The sequence below is a fragment of the Chiloscyllium plagiosum genome, chromosome 6 (genome assembly GCF_004010195.1).
Source record: "Chiloscyllium plagiosum isolate BGI_BamShark_2017 chromosome 6, ASM401019v2, whole genome shotgun sequence".
Taxonomy (NCBI): Eukaryota; Metazoa; Chordata; class Chondrichthyes; order Orectolobiformes; family Hemiscylliidae; genus Chiloscyllium; species Chiloscyllium plagiosum.
Window position 1 is genome coordinate 83,512,151 of NC_057715.1, and position 21,259 is coordinate 83,533,409.

Here is a 21,259-nt window from a genome sequence, read left to right on the forward strand (position 1 = left end):
AAGAATGATGTCCCTGTTCAGTCAAAGACAACCTTTGAATAGAGCAAAGGAGCAGAGAATGCAATTACTTGATGTAGTCCACAGATCAGTAACTAGTGGGAAGGACATGGAGGAACACATTTGTGTGCAAGTTACAAGAAACATAAATGCCTTATTATAAAGTTAAAAATCACACAACACCAGGTTATAGTCCAACAGGTTTAATTGGAAGCACACTAGCTTTCGGAGCAACGCTCCTTCATCAGGTGATTGTGGAGGGCTCGATCGTAACACAGAATTTATAGCAAAAATTTGCAGTGTGATGTAACTGAAATTATACATTGAAGAATTGATTGTCTGTTAAGCCTTTCATCTGTTAGAATACAGTGATAGTTTACACATGAAAGAAGTGAAACTATCACTGTATTCAGACAGATAAAAGGCTTAACAGACAATCAATTCTTCAATGTATAATTTCAGTTACATCACACTGCAAATTTTTGCTATAAATTCTGTGTTACGATCGAGCCCTCCACAATCACCTGATGAAGGAGCGTCGGTCCGAAAGCTAGTGTGCTTCCAATTAAACCTGTTGGACTATAACCTGGTCTTGTGTGATTTTTAACTTTATACACCCCAATCCAACACCGGCATCTCCGAATCATGCCTTATTATAGGTACTCTACTATCTCAAAGTCTACTCTGGTAACTAATATGCAGGCAGCAGCAAAAGTTTCTCGAGTGTGTCAGGACAATTTTCTACAGTGTACTTTTCCAGTCTGACAAGAATGGAGGAATTGTTAGGATTGGTGAGCCATGTGGATCAAATGTCGATTAATGTATCATAAAGTTTGGGTTGGCTACAGAAAATGAGGACTGATTCAAAGTCAGAATAAACAAATTGGAGAAAGCTATTTCAATGGAGTAGGGATGGATTGTTTTGTATTCTTTCAGGGAATGTGGGCTTTACTAGCATGGCACACTCATTTTTTTTCGGCTGAATTGAATGCTGATAAATGCCACATGTACTTGCATTTACAATGCCATAACGGTAATTGAGACATCGAGTGATTGGTGAGGCTCCTCTGATCATCCAGCTGCCTCTCATAATACATGGTCATCTTGTGTTGTGTGCAGTCCTATCATAGAGTGAAAATCCAAATGCCATCTGACAGCAGCAGCTGTCTCCAACCATGAAGGGCTTAGGTGAGGCAGTGAACCAAACCCTTTTTCTCTCAGACTCTGCTCCAACAAAGAGCCGGCTCTGTGCATTGAAGCTGCCACACCCCCCCCATGTATTCTGTACTCCGCTGAGGCCTGCAGTAGCAATCAGACTGGCTCAATCCTCCAAAGGTGACAGAGTCATTGGCTCTGTGCACTGAGTGACAGCACTGCATCAATGGAATGCTCATAGCTGTCCTCCCCCCCCCCCCCCCCCCCCCCCCCAACCCCTGTAACCTTACTAAAGGGTTGCCTTGTTTCAGATGATAAAGAGCACTGCTTTCCAAATACTTTGCAGCACACTGCTCACCTTTTTGCAGCCTGTTGATTGAAATCAATTTGGTCCAGAGGGCAGTTCAGAATCAACCATTTTGTTATGTGTCTGGAGTCGCATGTAGGCCAGACAAGGGTAAGGACAGTAGATTTCCTTCTCTAAAAAAAATTAGTGAGCCAGATGGGTTTTATAACAATAGACATTAGTGATTGTATGGTCGCTATTAGACTAGCTGTGAATTACGGTTTTTTTTAATTGAAATCTGCCATGCTAGGATTTTTAATGATGCCCTTAGAACATTAACCTTAGGATTCTGGATTACTAGTCTATTGATGCTACCACATGCCACTGCAAGCAGCTTGTATCTGGATGAGCATAAGTAGGAGCAGGAGTGGTCAATTGTGGCCCTTGACCTTGCTCTACCATTCAGTGCAGTTATGCTGATCTTGGGCTTTTTGAGTGTTATTTTAGTTACACTCATAAGTAAATGACTGTGAAATAACTCCTCAGAAGCTAGTATCCTGTCACCTAGTCACCTTTTATTTACACATGCATAGTACTGGACTCTGGTTTGGCTTCCTCAGAGCTAGCTCTCTGGTTGAACAGAACCTCTAATGCTCCTGTTGATTTTTGTCAGTCTGAGTTCCCTGATTGGGGCTGTTAAGCTGGCACAATCATAGAACTCCTGTTCTGAGCTCCACCGGGTTGACCTCATTACAATCACGACAGAGAATATTCCGTCACTGCTGATTTAATGACTTGCAGATGGCGGACAAACTTTAGGGCGTCAGGAAGTGAGTTACGGCCACAGTATTGTGGTTAGTCAGTTAAATTTCAGGCGAATGATAACCCCAGGATGTTGCTGCGAGAAGGAATTCAGACATGGTAATGCCATTGAATGCAAAAGGGCAGTAGCTAGATCCTCTCTTGGAGATGTTTATTGCCAGGCACGTATGTGGTGCAAATGCAACTTATCACTGTAAATTGTCCAGTAATGCTGCAAATGGACATGGACTGCTTCAGTATTTAAGGAATTGTGATTGTTGCTGAACATTGCAACCTTGTTTACTGATGTAAAAATCACACAACACCAAGTTATAGTCTAATCGGTTTAATTGGAAGTACTAGCTTTCGGAGCGCTGCTCCTTCTCCACAACCAACTGATGAAGAAGCGGTGCCCCAAAAGCTAGTGCTTCCAATTAAACTTGTTTGACTATAACCTGGTGTTGTGTGATTTTTAACTTTGTACAACCCAGTCCAACACCAGCATCTTCAAATCTTGTTTACTGATGATTGCTCAGTGAGATGAAGAGCCAAATTCCTCTGGTAGAACCCAAATGTGTGTTATTAAATATGTTATTCCTTTGCAAGTACTATTTTGTAGTACTATCAACAAATCATTCCATTATTTGCTGATTCATTTTGCTCTTAAAACAAAAATGTGAAGAGACGATGTAAATTAAGGGATACAACTTTGAATTGGTTACGGGAGTACTGGGACCTAGGTGTATATGTACAAATGTGTATACAACATTGAAGGTGGCAGGATCGGCTGAAAGACTAGTTAAGAAAGCACATGGGTATCATAGGCTTTATTGTTAGTGACATTGTGTGTGAAGGGAAGTAAGTAAGTATCATATGTGTAAAACTAGGTGGTTGTAATGCGATCAAAGTTCCATAGCTGCTATTGTACCTCTGAGCTCACGCTCCTAAAATTTCAGCTTTTGACCGTTTAGGTCCTGACCCTCACATTCGAAAGCCCTAGTATACATGTCTCATTTAAAACATGTCTTATTTCATCTGCCACAGTTCTGCAAAATCTATTAACCTGTTCATCTTCTCCTGTATTTGATTACTGACCTCTTGGTTAATTATACTTCCTATATATGTACTGTCAGCAAATTGTGATATTGTGTGCTCAATATGCAAGTATAGCTCATTTTCTCTCCCTCTCTCCCTTTCCCTCTTTTTCTCTCATTATTTCTAATTAACCTATTCAGACATATTATGACACACCTCTGAGACAGGTAAGACTTGAACCCAGATTATCTGGTGTGCACACTTGCACAGAAACACAATGTTCCCAAAGCCCTTTGAATTCCAGTTTTTGTTGTATTTCTTGTGACAAACCTTGTGTGGACTTGAATTATCTCCATTTGTTTGAACACTTTGCTCGCTGGCTAAATCAGAGTTAACTTCATGCAATCTCTCCAGCTCGCTCTTATCTAGCCAAGTCTTTTTTAACACAACCAAGCAGGTGTGTTTTCTACATTCTTAAAAAGGAAATTGTAAATCCTTAGTGAAGGTGATACTTTATTCGCAGGTTTTGATTCTAACCTGTGTCTTCCAAAAATAGGAAGTGTATCTACTATTAAGATGTCCTTTCTTTAATGTGACTGGCTGGTGTTCAGCATGAATGATATTCCAGCTGATCTGTACTGATACTCGGTTGTAAAATTGGGATCTTTGTTTGCAATATACAATCATCTCATGCCATGAAACCATGAAGATATCGAGGTTAAAGAAGGTTTTGGGTTATTAAATCAAAACTAGACGTTGGTTTAGGTTTTTAAAGTTTCAGTGTTCAAGTGGTGGATTTAATGGAGGTTAGGATACACATGCAATTTGAGATAGAATGGCAACTAAAGCAGGCAAGAAATTCCACAATTTTGAAATCTTAATGAATCCACTACAAAGCAAAACACTGCAGTGAGTCTTCATTGAAAAATTTTGGTAGATGCAGATTGAAAAAAATAAGCAGGTAGCAACCCTTAAAGGGAAAAAAGAGAAAGGATTGAGTTTTACTCAGCATAATAGAACTAATTTTACAGTAGGTTATGAGGAAGCTAGAATTTGTCATGGGATTATCGATGCGTTGATTTATAGAAACTCTAATATTGTACGATACTCTTGCATTGTCTGAACTAAAAACTGCATACCACAGAGTTTAAATTAAAGATAATTAGGTTTCATTCAATAGCTTCTAATCTTTTTAATTATATAAGTATTCCTGTGCAATAGCTTGTTATTAGTAGTAAAATCCTGAGTTACTAAAACAGTGAAGTTACTCCATTCCTCTCCTCTCCACACTTCTCTAAGAAGGGATAAAGCAGCAATTGTTTAGAAATCCAACCTTTGTATCTACTGTTTGTGATCGCTATCAGGGAAACAAAATTTTGTAAAATTGTATCAAAAATGGTCAAAATAAAATCAGTTTCTGTCATCCCATCAATGCACCATGATTCTCATGAATGTAGCTTGCTGGAATTTTAAGGGTATAATACATCCAGTGCAGGTAGTAAAGTGTGTGTGTGTGGAATATTTAGTCTTCAAAAAAAACTGATAAATGAATTTGCAAGATTTTAAAAAAAGCTGGTACTTGTAAATACAGTAGCTTTGAAGATCGATTTATGACAAGCTGTTGATCTTTTCCAGGAATGTCCTTATCAGCAGGATCATCTCCTCTGCACTCTCCAAAAATAACTCCCCATACATCACCTGCGCCTCGAAGGAGAAGTCATACTCCAAATCCAGCAAATTTCATGGTACCTACTAGTGCCTCTACGCCAGTATCTGACGCAGTCTCTCAATCTCCATCTTCTGGTCAGCTGATACAAAAAGAAACTGTGGGAGGGACAACTTACTTCTATACTGACACAGCTCCAGGACCTCTTCCAGGAATGGTGTGTAGATACTATTTTTTGTTAATTACTGCAAATCACGTGCTTGCCCTGCAGCAGAAAATGAACTTGGAATGGGGTAATGGAACAATGTAAGCTAACTGCTTATTTCATTTATTCTGTAGAGCAAGTGCTGTGTGTGTGTGTGTAAAGTATGTAACTAATTACAAATTATTGAGCAAAAACTTTGCATTAATTCTGTATTATTGAAAGCTAGTGTGTTCAACATTTTGCTTTTTGTGGATAGTTAAGTTCTGCAATTGATATTTTGGTTTTCTTGTTTCTCAGGTATTTCCGACTTATCATATTTATCCTTCGTCTGCACCCCATGTTGCTTATATGCAGCCGAAAGCAAATGCGCCTTCTTTTTTTATGTCCGATGAACTAAGACAGGTAAATTGAACATGAATTTTCACTTTCTGTCATGAATATTTTAATTATTCTAGGTAACTTTTGGTAATATGTATACAGCATACCTTAAAGTCATCGTTTGAAAGATTCTTTCTGCCTCCTTGGAGACCAATACCCAAGTCAGCCTTGCTACAAGGAGGAACATCATTCTGGCAAGGTCAAAGGGAAAGTGCTTGTCAAATAGCTGGTCACCTTTGAGATCTGATGATCACAAATAGGTAGATCATACACAAGTGAAGCTAAACTCCATAGTGCTGTTTGTTTTTATAGCTTAAGGTGGAGAGTGCTCCAAGGTTCTGGTATTCATGATTGCATTCCACTGTTCAGCAACCATTTTTTAGTGGCCTGATTGGAGGATGAATTGAAGTACACCAGTAAAAATGGTTTGCAAATGTTAATCCATTTTTGCATACCTTTTGCTTCGTGGATATCCCAATTTGATGAGTAATTGAAGAAGTTGGGAGTTGGTGTGCATTTATGTATGAATTTCCAAAAGTAAAGTAATGGGCTATATACTGAACTGTCAGTGAGTTTGCTAAATGTGACTTAGAATATGAGTAGGCTAATAAACATCACTTTATCATTCCATTTTAATGCCTTCACTTCTCAAATATTTATGATCATTCCAAATGCAAAGATGGATAATGAAACTTGTCTGTAAGTCTTAGCTTTGTAAATGAGGAATAGAACTGTAGCACACTATTGGTTAATGATAGATCATTGACTTGCTGCAAAGAAAATCGACAAATGAGGAAAAAGATATCATGGGTCCGGCGACCTTTCTGAATCTAAGAAAGTTAGAAAATAATTACCTGTACCTCCATAGTTAAATCGTATCCTCTGCTGCATTTCATTCCATCCTGGCTTGGTGATTTAGCGGCTTTAAGTACATCCAAAATTTCTCACACTTTGTCCTTATTAAATTTTATCCCATCCAATATCACAACTACTTCCTCTTTAATTGGGACTTTGGCACCATCTTCTTAGGAAATACAGATGCAAATTACTCATTTGGTACTTTAAGTGTGCCCTCTACCGCCACCTGCATATCTGCTTTTTGATCCCCAGTCAGATCCATGTAACACACCTAAATTCCTTACAAAGTTTGAAAGTGATATACAGAGGAACCTCTATTATCCAAACGAGATGGGCAAGGACTGTTTCATTCAAATAATTGATTATTCAGATAATCAATTTTAGCTTAAACAGGGGAGGCCATACTGATCTAACACTGTGCTCTACTGGAGAATTTGTTTAACTCTACAATTTTAATGAGTCAGCCATTTAAACAAACTACTCTTTGCAGCCTGAACGCGTAAAGTGAGAAGAACTAAACCGTTACCATGAAATTCCAGCCTTAAACAAGGTCCTGAACAGCTTCTACAATTGCAAGACCATTTACAGTATCAGTTCTCAGGAACTCAGTCACACGATGGAAAGACAAAAGCCCTGCCTCACGCATGTGTTTCTCAGCCATTTTGTTTAAATGGCCCAGTAAAGTGTCAGGAATGCTGTAAAACACTTGCAAAGGGCTGTGTTACAACCCTTACCTAAAAAAGTATCCAGTTGCTTATGCTTGAGCTACTTGTATTTTTTTGTTTTTGCCAGCATTTTCACATCATCTTCAGTACAGGCAAATCGAATACACTTACCTCTTTGAAGTAAAGTTTTTGCGGGACCTTGAAATCTTCTTCGGATAATAGAGGTTCCTCTGTACTGCAGACTTAAACAAAAGTCTTAATTTTTTTTCAAAAAAAACCAGCTAATTCTACAGATGAGAGGCCAGCTGGCTAATATTTAGGTAATTAGAGCAAAAGACTTAAGGTTAATAACAATTTGAAATGTCCAATAATTAAAAATAATCAATAATGAACCATCCTTGGGTTACTAGGAAACTAATAAATGTTGCTCAAAAAGTTGATGAACACAATAAGAATAGAATCAGGGTAAATAGCTATGTAAAATGGGTGATAAGATTTTCTTAGGTAGATACAAAGGAAAAGACCAACTAAAGTAAATTGGTCCCTTGGAGACAGAGGCAGGAAAAATCATCATGAAGAATAAGGAAATGGCAGTAGAAATGCAAATTATACAGCTGAAAAATTGTGTAACTAACAGGCTAAGAATAAGGAAGTTTTGACATTGATATCAGCAAGGAGAGGTATCTAAGAAAATTGAGCGTCTAACACTTGACACATCTCTCAGACCCAGTGGCCTATACCCAATGTTTCTCATAAAGGTTGCTGCAACAATGGAGGGTGCACTAGTTATGAATTTCAAAACATCTTGATATTCTAGAACGCAGCCATCAGATTAGTATTTAGCAAACATAATGTTAACATTCATTAGGGGAGGTTGTGACATAGTGGTAATATTCTTGGATTGGTAATCCAGAACTCCAGGTTAATGTTCTGGGTTTGTATTCCATCATGGCAATGAAATTCGAATTCACTAAAAATCTAGAGTGAAAAACAAACCTAATAGTGACCATGTAACCACTGTTGATTTGTTGTAAAATCTCATCTGGTTCATCAATATCTTCTATGGAAGGAAATCTGCCATCCTTATCTGGTCGTCCACATATGACTCCAGTGTGGTTGACTCTTAACTGCCTTTTAGACAATTAGGTATTAACCTAGCCAGCAATGCCTACATCCCATGATTAAGTTTAAAAAATGAAAGAGAGGCAGCAGGGTACCATGAACAATCATGTCAGTCATTGGGAAAAAACTAGAATCTGTTATTAAGGAAATCTGATGAAAATGAATGCAGTTTTATGAAAGGAAAGGAAAATTTAATTTGGCAAATGTATTATATAGTTTTGTGTGTGTAAGTAGTATGATATGTACAGGTCAGTAGATATATATGTACATTTCCAAAATGCATTCACAAAGATGCCACATAAGAAATTAATATGTTAGGTATGGAGTAATGGGAGCAATATGACCATGGAAGGTGGATTGCTTAAAGGACAAGAAACAGAGATCTGGGTTAAATGAGGCATTCACAAGTTGTGGGAGGTGGAGACTCTAGTGTCATGAGGATAAGTCACTCATCAGCTACTTACAATCCATATAAATGTCTTAAGCAGAGAGACGTGGATGCATTATTCTAAGCTTGCTGACAATACAAACTTGGGTGGGAATTCAAGTTGTGAAGAGGACATGAGGTCGCAGAGATAGAGCTTGGTTAAATGAGGTGATAATGTGGCGGATATAGTATAATAGGGAAAGTGTAGATTAAGGGTGTGAAACTTTTAAGCATTGATGTTTGGAGGACTTGGATGTACTTGAACAGGAAATATGAAAAGTTAGCATGCAATACATTGAGCAATTAAGAAGGCAAATAATGTCTGGGCTTTTATTATTGAAAAGAAACTAAAGTTCAAGAATAAGTAAGTCTTAGCACTGCACCTGGAACACTATGTACTGTTTTGGTTTCAATTTCGAAAAAGGATACACTTACTATGGAAAAGTACCAGTGCAGGTTTGTTCACAGGATTGGTTCCTGTGATGAGATACTGAGTAAATTGATTCTGTTTTCTCTGGAGTTTTGAGGAATAAGAGGTGATCTCACTGAAACCAGTCAGATTCTGTAGGTTTCATGGGTTAATCATTTAGGTTGAGTGTCTGTGGAATTGTAAAACCAGCAGTGAAAACCAGGTTGAATATAGTAGGTCAGAGGGAAGTGAAATACAAAATCAGGTGCAAAGCCATCTGAAATTGATGGATTTGAGATTTCTCAGAGCATCAAGGAATATGTGAGTAGACAGGGAAATAGAATTGAGGTGGAAAATCAGCTAAGATCATACTGGGTAGCACAGCATGTGCAAGGTTCCAGTGGTCTACTGTTTCTATTTCTTTCCTTTTATTATTTTATTATAGGTATGCTTAAAAAGGACTTCAAGATTTTCTTTTATATCAGCTACCAGTCTTTTCTCATACTCTTTTGATTTTTTTTTCCTCACTTCCCCTCTGAACTTAACAAATTCAACCTGGTTGTCACTGCTTCTTTCAGCCTGATATCTCAAATATTACCCTTTTTCTGCTTCACTCAATTGTCTTGACATTGAGAAAGCTGTGATTTTTGTTGCGCTTCCTTTCTTCATTATAGGAATTTTTCTTGACGGTGCTGAACAATTTTTTCTTTAAAGGCAGTCCATTGTTCTGTTAGAGTTTTGTCTGGCAACCTTGGAATCCAATTTATTTGAAATAGATCTGTTTTGGCCCCACTGAAAAGGCTTTCATCAATTTGATTTTTTACTGTTTTGTTGGGGAGAAATGTCAAGGAAGAGGATTGAGTCCTGTGTTCAGTTGCACAAATCGATCTTTATTCAGAGTTCTCATATGGGAGAGGCCAGAGATCACTCAAAACCTGGCTTTCATGTGAGGCCCAACGCCCTCTTAATTACAGCTCAGATCAGAGGGGATGTCAGTGACACTTTACCTTTTCCAGCAAAGTGCAGAATTTTTATACCCTTCGTGTTACAATAATTATATGTAACATTAATGTAATTGTTCTATCCCCCCAATCTATACATCCAATCCTGTAAACACCCAATTTATGATGAACACCTCGATCGACAACCCAAGGTTTTCCCATGATATCATGACAGTTATCCTGTCTTTGCGCTCTTGCAATAAATCTGACCACATTCCAGCATCAGTTGTTATGTCCCTTCTGTTAGCGCGGATGAAATGATATCAGTCCGAGCCCAGAGTGCGGTTCAACAATCGGTGACGTTTATTGATATAGTAACACCGGCGGGGACCAACCGAGGTCCGAATCTCGGCTGTTCTGCTGTTCCTGCGCGCTGCTACACATTATATACTTTTCTTTGCCAGGATGTGAGGATTTTGAGTATGAATGGGATGATAGTTCCCCATCGTCGCTGGAGTAGGTGCAAATGGTGGGTTTCCTGCCGTCCCAGGAGAGTTGCAGTGTACATACAATAGGGTGCTAATTGGATAATGTAAACGGGTCCGGGTACTATCTGCTTGTCTCTCTCTGTGAGGGCTGGGGGCTAGCACCCCCCTTTGTTCCCTTGGGGTGCTGGTGTGTATTAGTCTGTTCCTGTCTGGTGGATGCCTGTCCTTTGTGTCAGGATGGTTCTGTATTGATGAATATGGGTGTGTTTCAGTCAGTCTCTTGATTTGATTAGGAGATGGGTTTCCATATTAATTAGCTCCGGAGTTTCAGTCTATGAGTCATGGTTAGTATCTGGCCTAGTGTGGATTTGATCTGTCCTCTGGCTCCCATCTCCCGGTTACGTGGGCAGACCGGCAGCTGCTGTGTTCTGTGGGTTTAAGCTGCAGCTGACGTTTTTAAAACACAAAATGAATTCCTATAGTTTTACCGATGTAGGCAAAGTCCCGTGGCAAATGTGGGGCGGCTCTGTTGCCCGCTTGCAGTCCCCCCTTCGGCAAGGGGTTGGACACGTCCACACCCCCGATGCCGATACCTTGAAAATCGGTTCCTCGCCCGGTATATTCTGCCGGCCGTCATGCTGCAGTCATGGGGCCTTTGGATAGTCCCGGGAGATGGTTACATTAACTCGAGCCCTGTGAGCTCGTGGTGCCTGATCGCCCGTCAGGAGTCTATGGCGTGGAGCATCGTCTTTCTGGCCGTTCGTTTCTTGTGCTGATGGCATGAGTGACACGCCACCAGGAGCCAGGCCAGAGCCAGCAGTAACTATATGCCTACAATGGTGTGCGAGATGATTTGGATCCAGGGATGTATGTTTACGTTTAGGCCCCAATCCCACACCCTCTGTGTCCAGCCCTGGGACTGCAGAGCAGTCTCTGTTCTCCTCTAGATCCTTTATATGTGATTGCAACTGTTGGTACAGTTTCACTGAGTGCACTACCCGGGTCCTAAGCTCCCGTAAAACCTCGGCCAAATGTGGGATGGGGGCTTGTTCGGGCTCCTGATATTCCCTGAGGGTGTCTCTGAATTTGTCGGTAGTTTGTATGGACTCGGGTTCCGTCGTCGGACCTCTGAGATGTGAGCTTGCCCAATTGTGACTGGGTGCCTGGGGGTGAAGCAGAACTCGTGCTGGGGAATCGGGCACTGCAGTCCGTTATACCAAAATGAGGTTTCAAGAGTGGAAACACAATACTGTCCCCTTCCACCATACCCCGCCCTAGTGAAGTGGGGGCCCGTGGGTTCGATTTCCAGGGTGCAGCCCTGTGTCCGGTTGAACCTGCATTCCGCTGTTTCACTCCTTCGTAAGGGGTGAGGGCAGATGGTAATTGCCCCCCGCTGCTTGCAGCCTGTAAGCGGCACCCCGTACACAGCGCCGTTTCGAGATATGACTGTGTGGTGAGCTAAACGATATTTGAGGGAAGCGTTTTCCCGTATGACTCCGATGTTCTCAATGTGAAACAGGGGAAATGGCCCAGACCCTGGGGTGACCACGGGGATCAGGAGGACAATCCCGAATCCTGTCGCCTCACTGACCTCACAGTCGGGAATCACTGGGTATACTCTGGTCATACCGTTCAGAGTCTGGCTGTCGAGCGGCCCGGAGCGCCTCGCGAGTGAGGCCAGTTTGGCGTTGTCGATCCAGTCGGGCACCTCCCCCCTTTGGACCTGGTCAAGATTATGCTGGATCTGGGCTACCATCCACAGGACATACGCATGGCACAGCTGCCCCTCGTGGATATGGGCCGTGTTTTCTCTTTCCCGGTCTATAAGGCAGTTAATGGTGTGGGCGTGTGTTTCCAGGACTGCAATGCCGTCGAGCTGAATGTATGCTTCCTCTTCCCCCAGGAATGTCTGGTCTGTCTGATCTGTGAGAGACCTTTGTAGCAGGTCCCTCATTACCCCTTTTAGTTGCTCGATCTTTTCGTTAAGGCCCTGGATGTCTAGGGAGTTTACTACGGATGTCCCCATGTTGTGTCCTGTGAGAGCATCGTTGACTATGTCCTGTTTGAGTCGTTGTGTTATGTCGGTCCGGTAGTGGGTTGCCCCCATGGTGTCTATGGCCCTCTCTATAACCTCCTTCCCCATCATGGCGTATAGGTTGCGTACCTGTGCTGTGCAACAGTCCAGTACCCGGATGCCCGATATATTGACCAGCACAGGTACGACCTCGTGTCGGACGTTGTCGTAAAGGACCTCTCCCTCATCCCACAATACCAGTCCCCCCGCGGGCCCCGGTCCCAGAGAGGGGCACGGCAATATCTCGGGAGTCGTGGTCGGGGGTGGTGTGGTTGGGGCGGGTGGAAAGCACAAATACAAGGAGATTACCGCGGCATTGGTGGGCTCATATTACCCGCAAACAGACAGATCCCGTAAAGTAAAAGCATCAAAGGCCGGGGCAGAGGCGAGGTCCTCCAGCATGGCACACATTGTCCCGAACATGCAACCCCCCAAGTCCATCGCCTCAGCACGCCGAGGCAGGGCGGCCGCGGGAGGACCTCCAGCCAGGCGTTGTAGAACGCGTCGATCTCGTCGGGCTTGTCCCTTGCAGGAATACAAATGGCGTCGGACGCGTTGAAGGCGACACCGTGGCGGTAGAAGTTGTCATGTATCTCGGGGAAAGAAGGCATCAGTTGTAGGGCGAAGAGGAGAGCAGGGAGGAGAGCGGTGCACCATTGAAGCATGATCTGTGGGAAGAGAGGGAGAGAGAGAGAGAGAGGGGCACCCTTACCAAGGGTGTAGGGTTAGTGTGTGTAGGAGCAAGCCCCCCCGGACCGGTCTGCCCGTCGCGCTGTAAGGAGAAAAAGGAGGCGGTTAGAGTCAAGTCAAAGGTGGGGGGAGGGGGGTGTCTGTCCGTTCGGGGCTTAAGGGAAGGGTTTAAGCTGGGACCAGTGTTTCCATCTGCCCTTTCCTTTCATGTCGACACAGGCGCAAGTGTCGCTGGTGAAGATGATTTCGTGTGTTTAGTGTGTAAAATTATCTGGCCAGACATGGTGACCGGCTCTCACACCTGGACCGCCCATGCGGCGCAATCCAGCGCCGCCATGCAGCGGTGCATGCCCTTCACGACCGGGGACTCCTTTGTGGAGTAGTAACCCACTGGTCTCATGTGGTCGCCTGAGGTTTGGGTGACAAGAGCGCTGTAAAACCCCCTTTCGAGGCCGTAAAAGATTTGGAAGGGCTTTGATAGGTCGGGGAGGCGCAGGGCCGGGGCGCTGAGGAGATGGGACTTGAACTTAGAATAAGCGTGGTCCTGTTCGGGTCCCCATACCACCCTCTCTGCTCCTGGCCTGCCCCCCCTTCACTAAGCGCTAAATGGGTTCGGCGATAGTGGCGAAATGTGCAATGAAAGAGCGGCAGTAGTTAAAAAGCCCCAAGACGCGGCGGATTCCCCTGACTGCGGCGGTGGCCGACTTGCGGTCGGGGGGGGTAGGGTCTTGCATCCCTGGCTGATGTCGTGTCCCAGGTACCGGACTTTAGCCAGTCGTGGGGCTTATTTTGAATCCTGCCCGGCCGGGGATCCGCAGGACGGCGGCCAGGGCTCCCAGGTGGTGGCGTGCGTCCGTGGACGCGATCAAAAGGTCGTCTACATACTGCAGGAGAGTGCTCGAGAAGGGAGAGAGGTCGCACCCCTCCAGGATCCGGCTCATGACCCTGTGGAAAATGTTAGGGCTGTTGTGGAAGCCCTGCGGCAGGCGGGTCCATGTATACTGTCTGTCCCGCAGCGTGAAGGCAAACTTGTCCTGTGAGTCACGGTGCAGGGGAATGGACCAAAAGCCATTCGCCACGTCCAGGACCATAAAGATCCGGTGTGAGGGTTCGAGGCCGTTGAAGATGGTGGTCGGGCTGGCTACGATAGGGTGCTCTTTGGGGGTGACCCTATTGAGTACCGTGTAGTCGATGGTGAGCCTGTAGTTCCCATCCGGCTTCCGGACTGGCCATATAGCGGAGTTGGTGGTGGACACCGTGGGGCGCAGGACGCCGTGCCGGGTGAGCTCGGCAACGATTGCCTCAGTGGCGCGCAGCGCCTCAGGTTTAATCGGGTATTGTCAGTGCGGGGCGTGTATGGGACCGGCTATCCGCTCAGGAGGGGAGCGGACGAGGCCGCAGTCCTGCTTGCTCGTGGCCCACACCTCCGGGACTAGTTGGCAGACGGCCCCTAAGGCACCGTCCTTGGTCCAATCCCGGGCGATGGGCACACTGGGGGCAAGCGCAGCGACTGATTTAGTGGACACCTATCTACCCTCGTGGGCGCTCTTGTGAAATTTGCGGGATGTCCACAGGAGGCGGCGGTGGTACGCGTCCACCACCGCCCCCAGTTCGCTCAGAGCGTCGATACCCATAATCGTTCCCTCTGAGTTTGGGCAAACCCAGAAATGCACGGGGAGTAAAATGTTGTCTACCTCTCGGAGGACGGCCTCGCTTCGGCGTGCAATAACCGAGCTTCCCCCAACCCCTTTAATAGAAATTGAGTGGTGGGTTGCGGGAAGGTCGAGGTCGGTGAGGGAGACCGACGCCCCCTTATCAATCAAAATCTTGCATCGGCGGCCCCCTAGCAATGCGGAAACCCAGATACCGGGGTCGGCTCCCGGGACGGGGGCCGACGCTACTCAGTCTTTGCGTCGTGCGAGCAGCTGTAAAAGCTCGAGCAGCTGGTCCCGACTGAGTTGATCCCAGTCGGGGGCGGTGGGGCTAGGGTTCCGGGGTTTGTGGGGGCTGGGGTCGCTGTTGACCCCTTGTCTGGGGCGATCCCGGTCGTGGGGGCACGAGGAGTGCGGCTGTGAAGGTAGCTGGCCTCCCTTCGGACCCGGACCCCAGGGGCGTCGGAAAGAGAGCGGGCATTTGGCTTTGCGGTGTCCCGTCCGTTTGCAGCGGAAGCAAACGTCCGGTTCGTCCGTCGAAACTGCTGCAACGACCGGCGCCGCTCGGTTGTCAAGGGACATGGCCCAGTTCTCAAGCTCCGCAAAGGTGACATAGGGCACCAGGCCCGTCCATAGGACTACCTGGTGTGCGGGGCTCAGGCCATCTTTGTATAATTGGACGAATGCGGGGTTCTGCCTATCAGCGTCGGGAACCCCGCTGTGTGCTCGGAACGCCTCAAACTTGCGGACCCCATATTCCTGGGTGCCCTCCCCAGGTTTCTGAGTGAAACCCACAATGGTGTTTAAGTCGACCGGTATATGGTCGAGCGCCTCGCTGCCATCAGCCTTGTAGTTGGCGAGGGCAACCTCCTGTTTGCGACGGCTGTCGCTGAGGTCAGTGCACCAGGACCCATTCTGGTGCATGGGCTGGAGCCTGGACCACAGGTTCTCCGGGAGTTTGGTCCGGACCAGACCGGCCACGTCCCTATTGTGAAGGTTGTGGCAGATCTGCATCTCCCTAAGCCTCTGCCAAAATTCAGCGTTATTGTGCCAAGGCTTAAGGGCGGGGAGCCTGTCCAGAAGTTTCATTGTGTTGCCCGGGGTCAGGGAGACGTAGGTCATCTTAAGGCGGGGGTTATGGGCAAGGGTCGTGGCCCGTCCCCTCTCCCCTCCCCCGGGGGTATATTCAACTTTCATCGGGGCTGCACGGGCATAGCCCGTGCGCGATTCCCAGGGGTCCGGATTGTCCGTGAGCCCCTCCCAGTCCCAGGTGGGGAACGGCGGGGCGCTGGGCGCATCGGATAAGGTCGGTAAAACCGTACGGGCAGCAAGCGCCTGGGCTTCTAGGTGCTCTGTGGCCTGCTTTTTCTTGTCTTGGACATAGGTTTGCCGGCAAGGTTCAGCTTTAACGTGTGCCTGTAGCACCAGGACGCAAGCTTTCTCGTACCTATCTTTCTTCTGGCGGGCCCACCACTCGCGCTGTACATCCAGCGGGTCGCCAGCCTGAGCGAAGCATAGCCTTAATAACTTTTTTATTCTCGTCGGCTATAAAACGGGTAAGGGAACCTTCCGGCCCCCAATCTAGGTCTTCAGCCTCGCTTCCACCCATGGGGCACAGCGGGTGAAACTTGACAGAAGCTAAACTAAAGTAAAGCTAGCAGGCGTGCTAAGGGATGTCGCTGGCACTAGCTTATTAATCTCCCAGTCGGGGAGCCCACTCCCTGTAAGTTGAACTCCGCCCCGCAGGGGTGGGGATAGTTACAGACGGGGCGCGTGTCGATTCCTGAGTGCGCGACCCCGGGTTTCCGTGAGTCTCTCTCTCTCCGCCTGACGTTCAGCAGCCGTGTGTACCCCACAAACACTGGGCGTGAACCAGGGGCCCGAGTACAAGGGGTGGGGGGGGGGTGGGGGCGTGAACTCAGACCTAACCGCGCCTGATCCTGCAGAGGCCAACACCTCGGGACCGCGAAGTCAATGGGCGTAACCATCGCTTGGCCCAGAGGCTCCGCGTCTCGGGCTGGATTGGAGGTCTTCCCTTCTTGTAGAGCGCGTAGGCCTCCCAGCCTCTACCGCGTACGCAATGAAGGCGCTAAAACCGGGCTCAACGTACAATGGGGTCCCCTATCTCCCACTGCAGAGGTCAACCAGGAAGGCTTGTTTAGTCGGTTTTTAAACAGGGGGATCAATCTGTCGGGGTCTCGTACCTAAAGTCGTCGGTCCAAGGATAGTCTGTCAGTCACTGTAGCACATTAACAATAAACGACAATAATAATAATCACGCACACATTCACTGGTGTTCCGCGACCCCAATCGCCCACCCGCGAAGGATCACTCACTCACATACACACACACACACACACACACACACACACACTTTTAAAGAGTACTCTACCGTTACACGACTGCCGGACTCACTCTGTTCACAGGTTCAGATAACGGGCAGCAGTGAAGTCCCTTGCGGCCTCTGGGAGACTTTTACGCGAGAAGTAAAAGAGTAAAGATACTCACCCAGTGCCGTCGCAGGGATCCAGCAGCCGTTGTTAACCAGGACGAAGCCCCCAATTGTTAGCGCGGATGAAATGATATCAGTCCGAGCCCAGAGTGCGGTTCAACAATCGGTAATGTTTATTGATACAGTAACACCAGTGGAGACCAACCGAGGTCCGAATCTCGGCTGTTCTACCGTTCCCATGCGCTGCTACACCTTGTATACCTTTCTTTGCCAGGATGTGAGGATTTTGAGTATGAATGGGATGATAGTTCCCCATCGTCACTGGAGTAGGTGCAAATGGTGGGTTTCCTGCCGTCCCAGGAGAGTTGCAGTGTACATACAATAGGGTGCCAATTAGATTATGTAAACGGGTCCGGGTACTATCTGCTTGTCTCTCTCTGTGAGGGCTGGAGGCTAGCACCCCCCTTTGTTCCCTTGGGGTGCTGGTGTGCATTAGTCTGTTCGTTCCTGTCTGGTGGATGCCTGTCTTTTGTGTCAGGATGGTTCTGTATTGATGAATATGGGTGTGTTTCAGTCAGTCTCTTGATTTGATTAGGAGAAGGGTTTCCATATTAATTAGCTCCGGAGTTTCGGTCTATGAGTCATGGTTAGAGTCTGGCCTAGTGTGGATTTGATCTGTCCTCTGGCTGCCATCTCCCGGTTACGTGGGCGGACCGGCAGCTGCTGAGTTTTGTGGGTTTAAGCTGCGGCTGCCGTTTTTAAAACACAAAATGAATTCCTATAGTTTTACCGATGTAGGCATAGTCCCGTGGCAAATGCGGGGCGGCTCTGATGCCCGCTTGCACTTCTGAGACATTTGCCAGCTGCATGGTATATTTATTTTTCAAATTCCTATCCATAGCTGACCTTAGTACAGAAGATTGAAAAATATGTTAATTTCTACCAATTGTTATAATATTTGTAATATCAGCTCTAATATAAAGTTACTTAAGGTTCTACATAGTTAGAACTAATGCTATAATTTTGTGACAAAACTAACCATTTCAGGAGTAGCTTCCCTCTTACCCAATTTGGAAACGTCAAACAAACCCAGTCTGTCTATCTCGTAACTGCCTTTTACAATTTGTATTTTGCATGCTGTAGGGTTTATAAGATAAATTTGATAACAGGATGCACTTTATTGTCGGTATTTTAAATCATTATCATATAGCACTTATTCAAATTGTATTGATAGGAACAAAATTCAAGCACTTTTATAGTTCCATCAAGTCACTAAAAAATACCTACTTGGATTCTTTAGGCTGTTCATCAGGTTTGAAGCAGCAATTGGTTATTCTCTCAAGGCCATAGTGGCCCTGTTACACAATTAGTTCTGTCCTCCTTGCTACGTTATTTTGATACTGTTATGAAGTTATATTGTTTATACTTTTCTGTGCTTTTCTGTTGTTCTTGTCTCTCTGCAAATGGAAAAACGTCAGTTCTAAAAAACAGGAAATTGCTTCTAATATAAAATTTACAGTTCCTATGCTAAACATTTCTATGCTATTTTACTTACTTAGATAGTATCTATTCAAATTCCAATAATAAGACTAAAATTCAAATCACTTTACCAGCTCAAGAATCTTGTCTGAATTCTTAAGGTTTTACAGGATATCTGTCTCTCCTGCACTTTGATTCTCGGAAATATTAAATAACTTTATTATGGGATTATACTTTTATTTCTTGCTTATCTACAAGTTTTGGGCTAGGAGAAAGTGAGCTCTTCCTCATGAAGAGCTCACACTCGAAACCTCGACTCCCCTGCTCCTCGGATGCTGCCTAACTGACTGATTTTACAGCACCACACTTTTTGACTACAAACTTTGGGCTGTCTGTTCCCAAACATTTCTTATCAGATTGCGACTTACAGATATCTGCAGCTGTTCATATGTACAGAACTTTCTGTATTTTAATTTGTAAGATTCTTTGTTCAACCTGTTACCTTGAGTTTACCTTATTCTCAAAACCACCAAATGTATGATCCTACTCTAATGTGGAACAAAATAATCTAATTCTGTTAACTGCAGCTAAAAATCTTCTCTGCCATGTTTATGCCAACTAAACATCCACAGGCAGCACTTTTGTGCCATGTCGGGCCTTGGGCTTCCCCAACACTGGTTCTGTATCATGGTTAACATAAAGCTTTCGTGTTTCTCTGTTCAGTGTTCTCCACCTACTATAGTACGGTCTAGCCACTTTTAGGTCTTTTGCTATTTCAAATGGTAAGCAGTGCTGTGAACATATTTTGAGATTGCAGATACCTAGCTTTGAATGTATTTGAACCAATTCCTGTTTTGTATGAAACTAAATTATAGAGTCATAGAGATGTACAGCATAGAAACAGACCCTTCGGTCCAATCTGTCCATGCCGACCAGATATCCCAACCCAATCTAGTCTCACCTGCCAGCATCTTGCCCATATCCCTCCAAATGCCTCTTAAATGTTGCAATTGTACCAGCCGCCACCACTTTCTCTGGCAGCTCATTCCATACATGTACCACCCTCTGTGTGAAAACGTTGCCCCTTAGGTCACTTTTATATCTTGCCCCTCTCACCCTAAATCTATGCCCTCTAGTCTGGACTCCCCAACCCCAGGGAAAAGGCTTTGTCTATTTATCCTATCCATGCCCCTCATAATTTTGTAAACCCCTATAAGGTCACCCCTCAGCCTCCGACGCTCCAGGGAAAACAGCCCCAGCCTGTTCAGCCTCTTTCTATAGCTCAAATCCTCCAACTCTGGCAACTTCCTTGTACATCTTTCCGATAGGAAGGAGACCAGAATTGCACGCAGTATTCCAACAGTGGCCTAACCAATGTCCTGTACAGCCGCAACATGACCTCCCAATCCTGTACTCAATACTCTGACCTGCAAAAGGAAAGCACACCAAACGCCGCCTTCACTATCCTATTGACCTGCCACTCCACTTTCAAGAAGCTATGAACCTGCACTCCAAGGTCTCTTTGCTTAGCAACACTCCCGAGGACCTTACCATTGTGTATAAATCCTGCTAAGATTTGCTTTCCCAAAATCTGAATTAAACCCCATCTGCCACTTCTCAGCCCATTGGCCCAACTGGCCAAGATCCTGTTGTAATCTGAGGTAACCCTCTTCGCTGTCCACTATACTTTGAATTTCGGTGTCATCTGCAAACTTACTAACTGTACCTCTTATGCTCTCATCCAAATCATTTTATGTAAATGATAAAAAGTAGAGGACCCAGCACCGATCCTTGTGCCACTCCCCTGGTCACAGGCCTCCAGTCTGAAAAACAACCCTCCACCACCACCCTCTGTCTTCTGAACCAGTTCTACCTGTATTCCATGAGATCTAACCTTGTTAATCAGTCTCCCATGGGAACCTTGTCAAACGCCTTACTGAAGCCCATAAAGATCACATCTATCCTCTTTGTTACTTCTTCAAAAAACTCAATCAAGTTTGAGAGACATGATTTCTCACGCACAAAGCCACATTGACTATCCCTAATCAGTCCTTGCCATTCCAAATACATGTACACCCTGTCCCTCAGGATTCCCACCAACACCTTGCCCACCACCGACGTCAAGATTACTGGTCTATAGTTCCCTGGCTTTTCCTTACCACCCTTCTTAAACAGTGGCACCACGTTAGCCAACCTCCAGTCTTCCGGCACCTCACCTGTGAATATCAATGAAACAAATATCTCGGCAAGTGGCCCAGCAATCACTTCTCTAGCTTCCCACTGAGTTCTAGGATACACCTGATCAGGTCCTGGGGATTTATCCACCTTTACCCACTTCAAGACATCCAGCACTTCCTCCTCTGCAATCTGGACATTCTGCAAGATGTCACCATCTATTTCCCTACAGTCTATATCTTCCATATCCTTTTCCACAGTAAATACTGATGCAAAATATTCATTTAGTATCTCCCCCATATTC

General features: G+C 45.3%; 1 protein-coding gene across 2 annotated transcripts in view; it reads left to right on the top strand.

Moving 5' to 3' along the window:
• The window catches only part of pan3 (poly(A) specific ribonuclease subunit PAN3), a 173,633-nt gene that overhangs the window by 91,471 nt on the left and 60,903 nt on the right, over positions 1-21,259 (top strand). For both annotated transcript variants that reach the window (XM_043692011.1, XM_043692013.1), the window contains exons 6-7: positions 4,910-5,157; positions 5,443-5,547. In XM_043692011.1, coding sequence (XP_043547946.1) covers positions 4,910-5,157; positions 5,443-5,547 — 353 coding nt within the window. The remainder of the gene's footprint in view (positions 1-4,909; positions 5,158-5,442; positions 5,548-21,259) is intronic.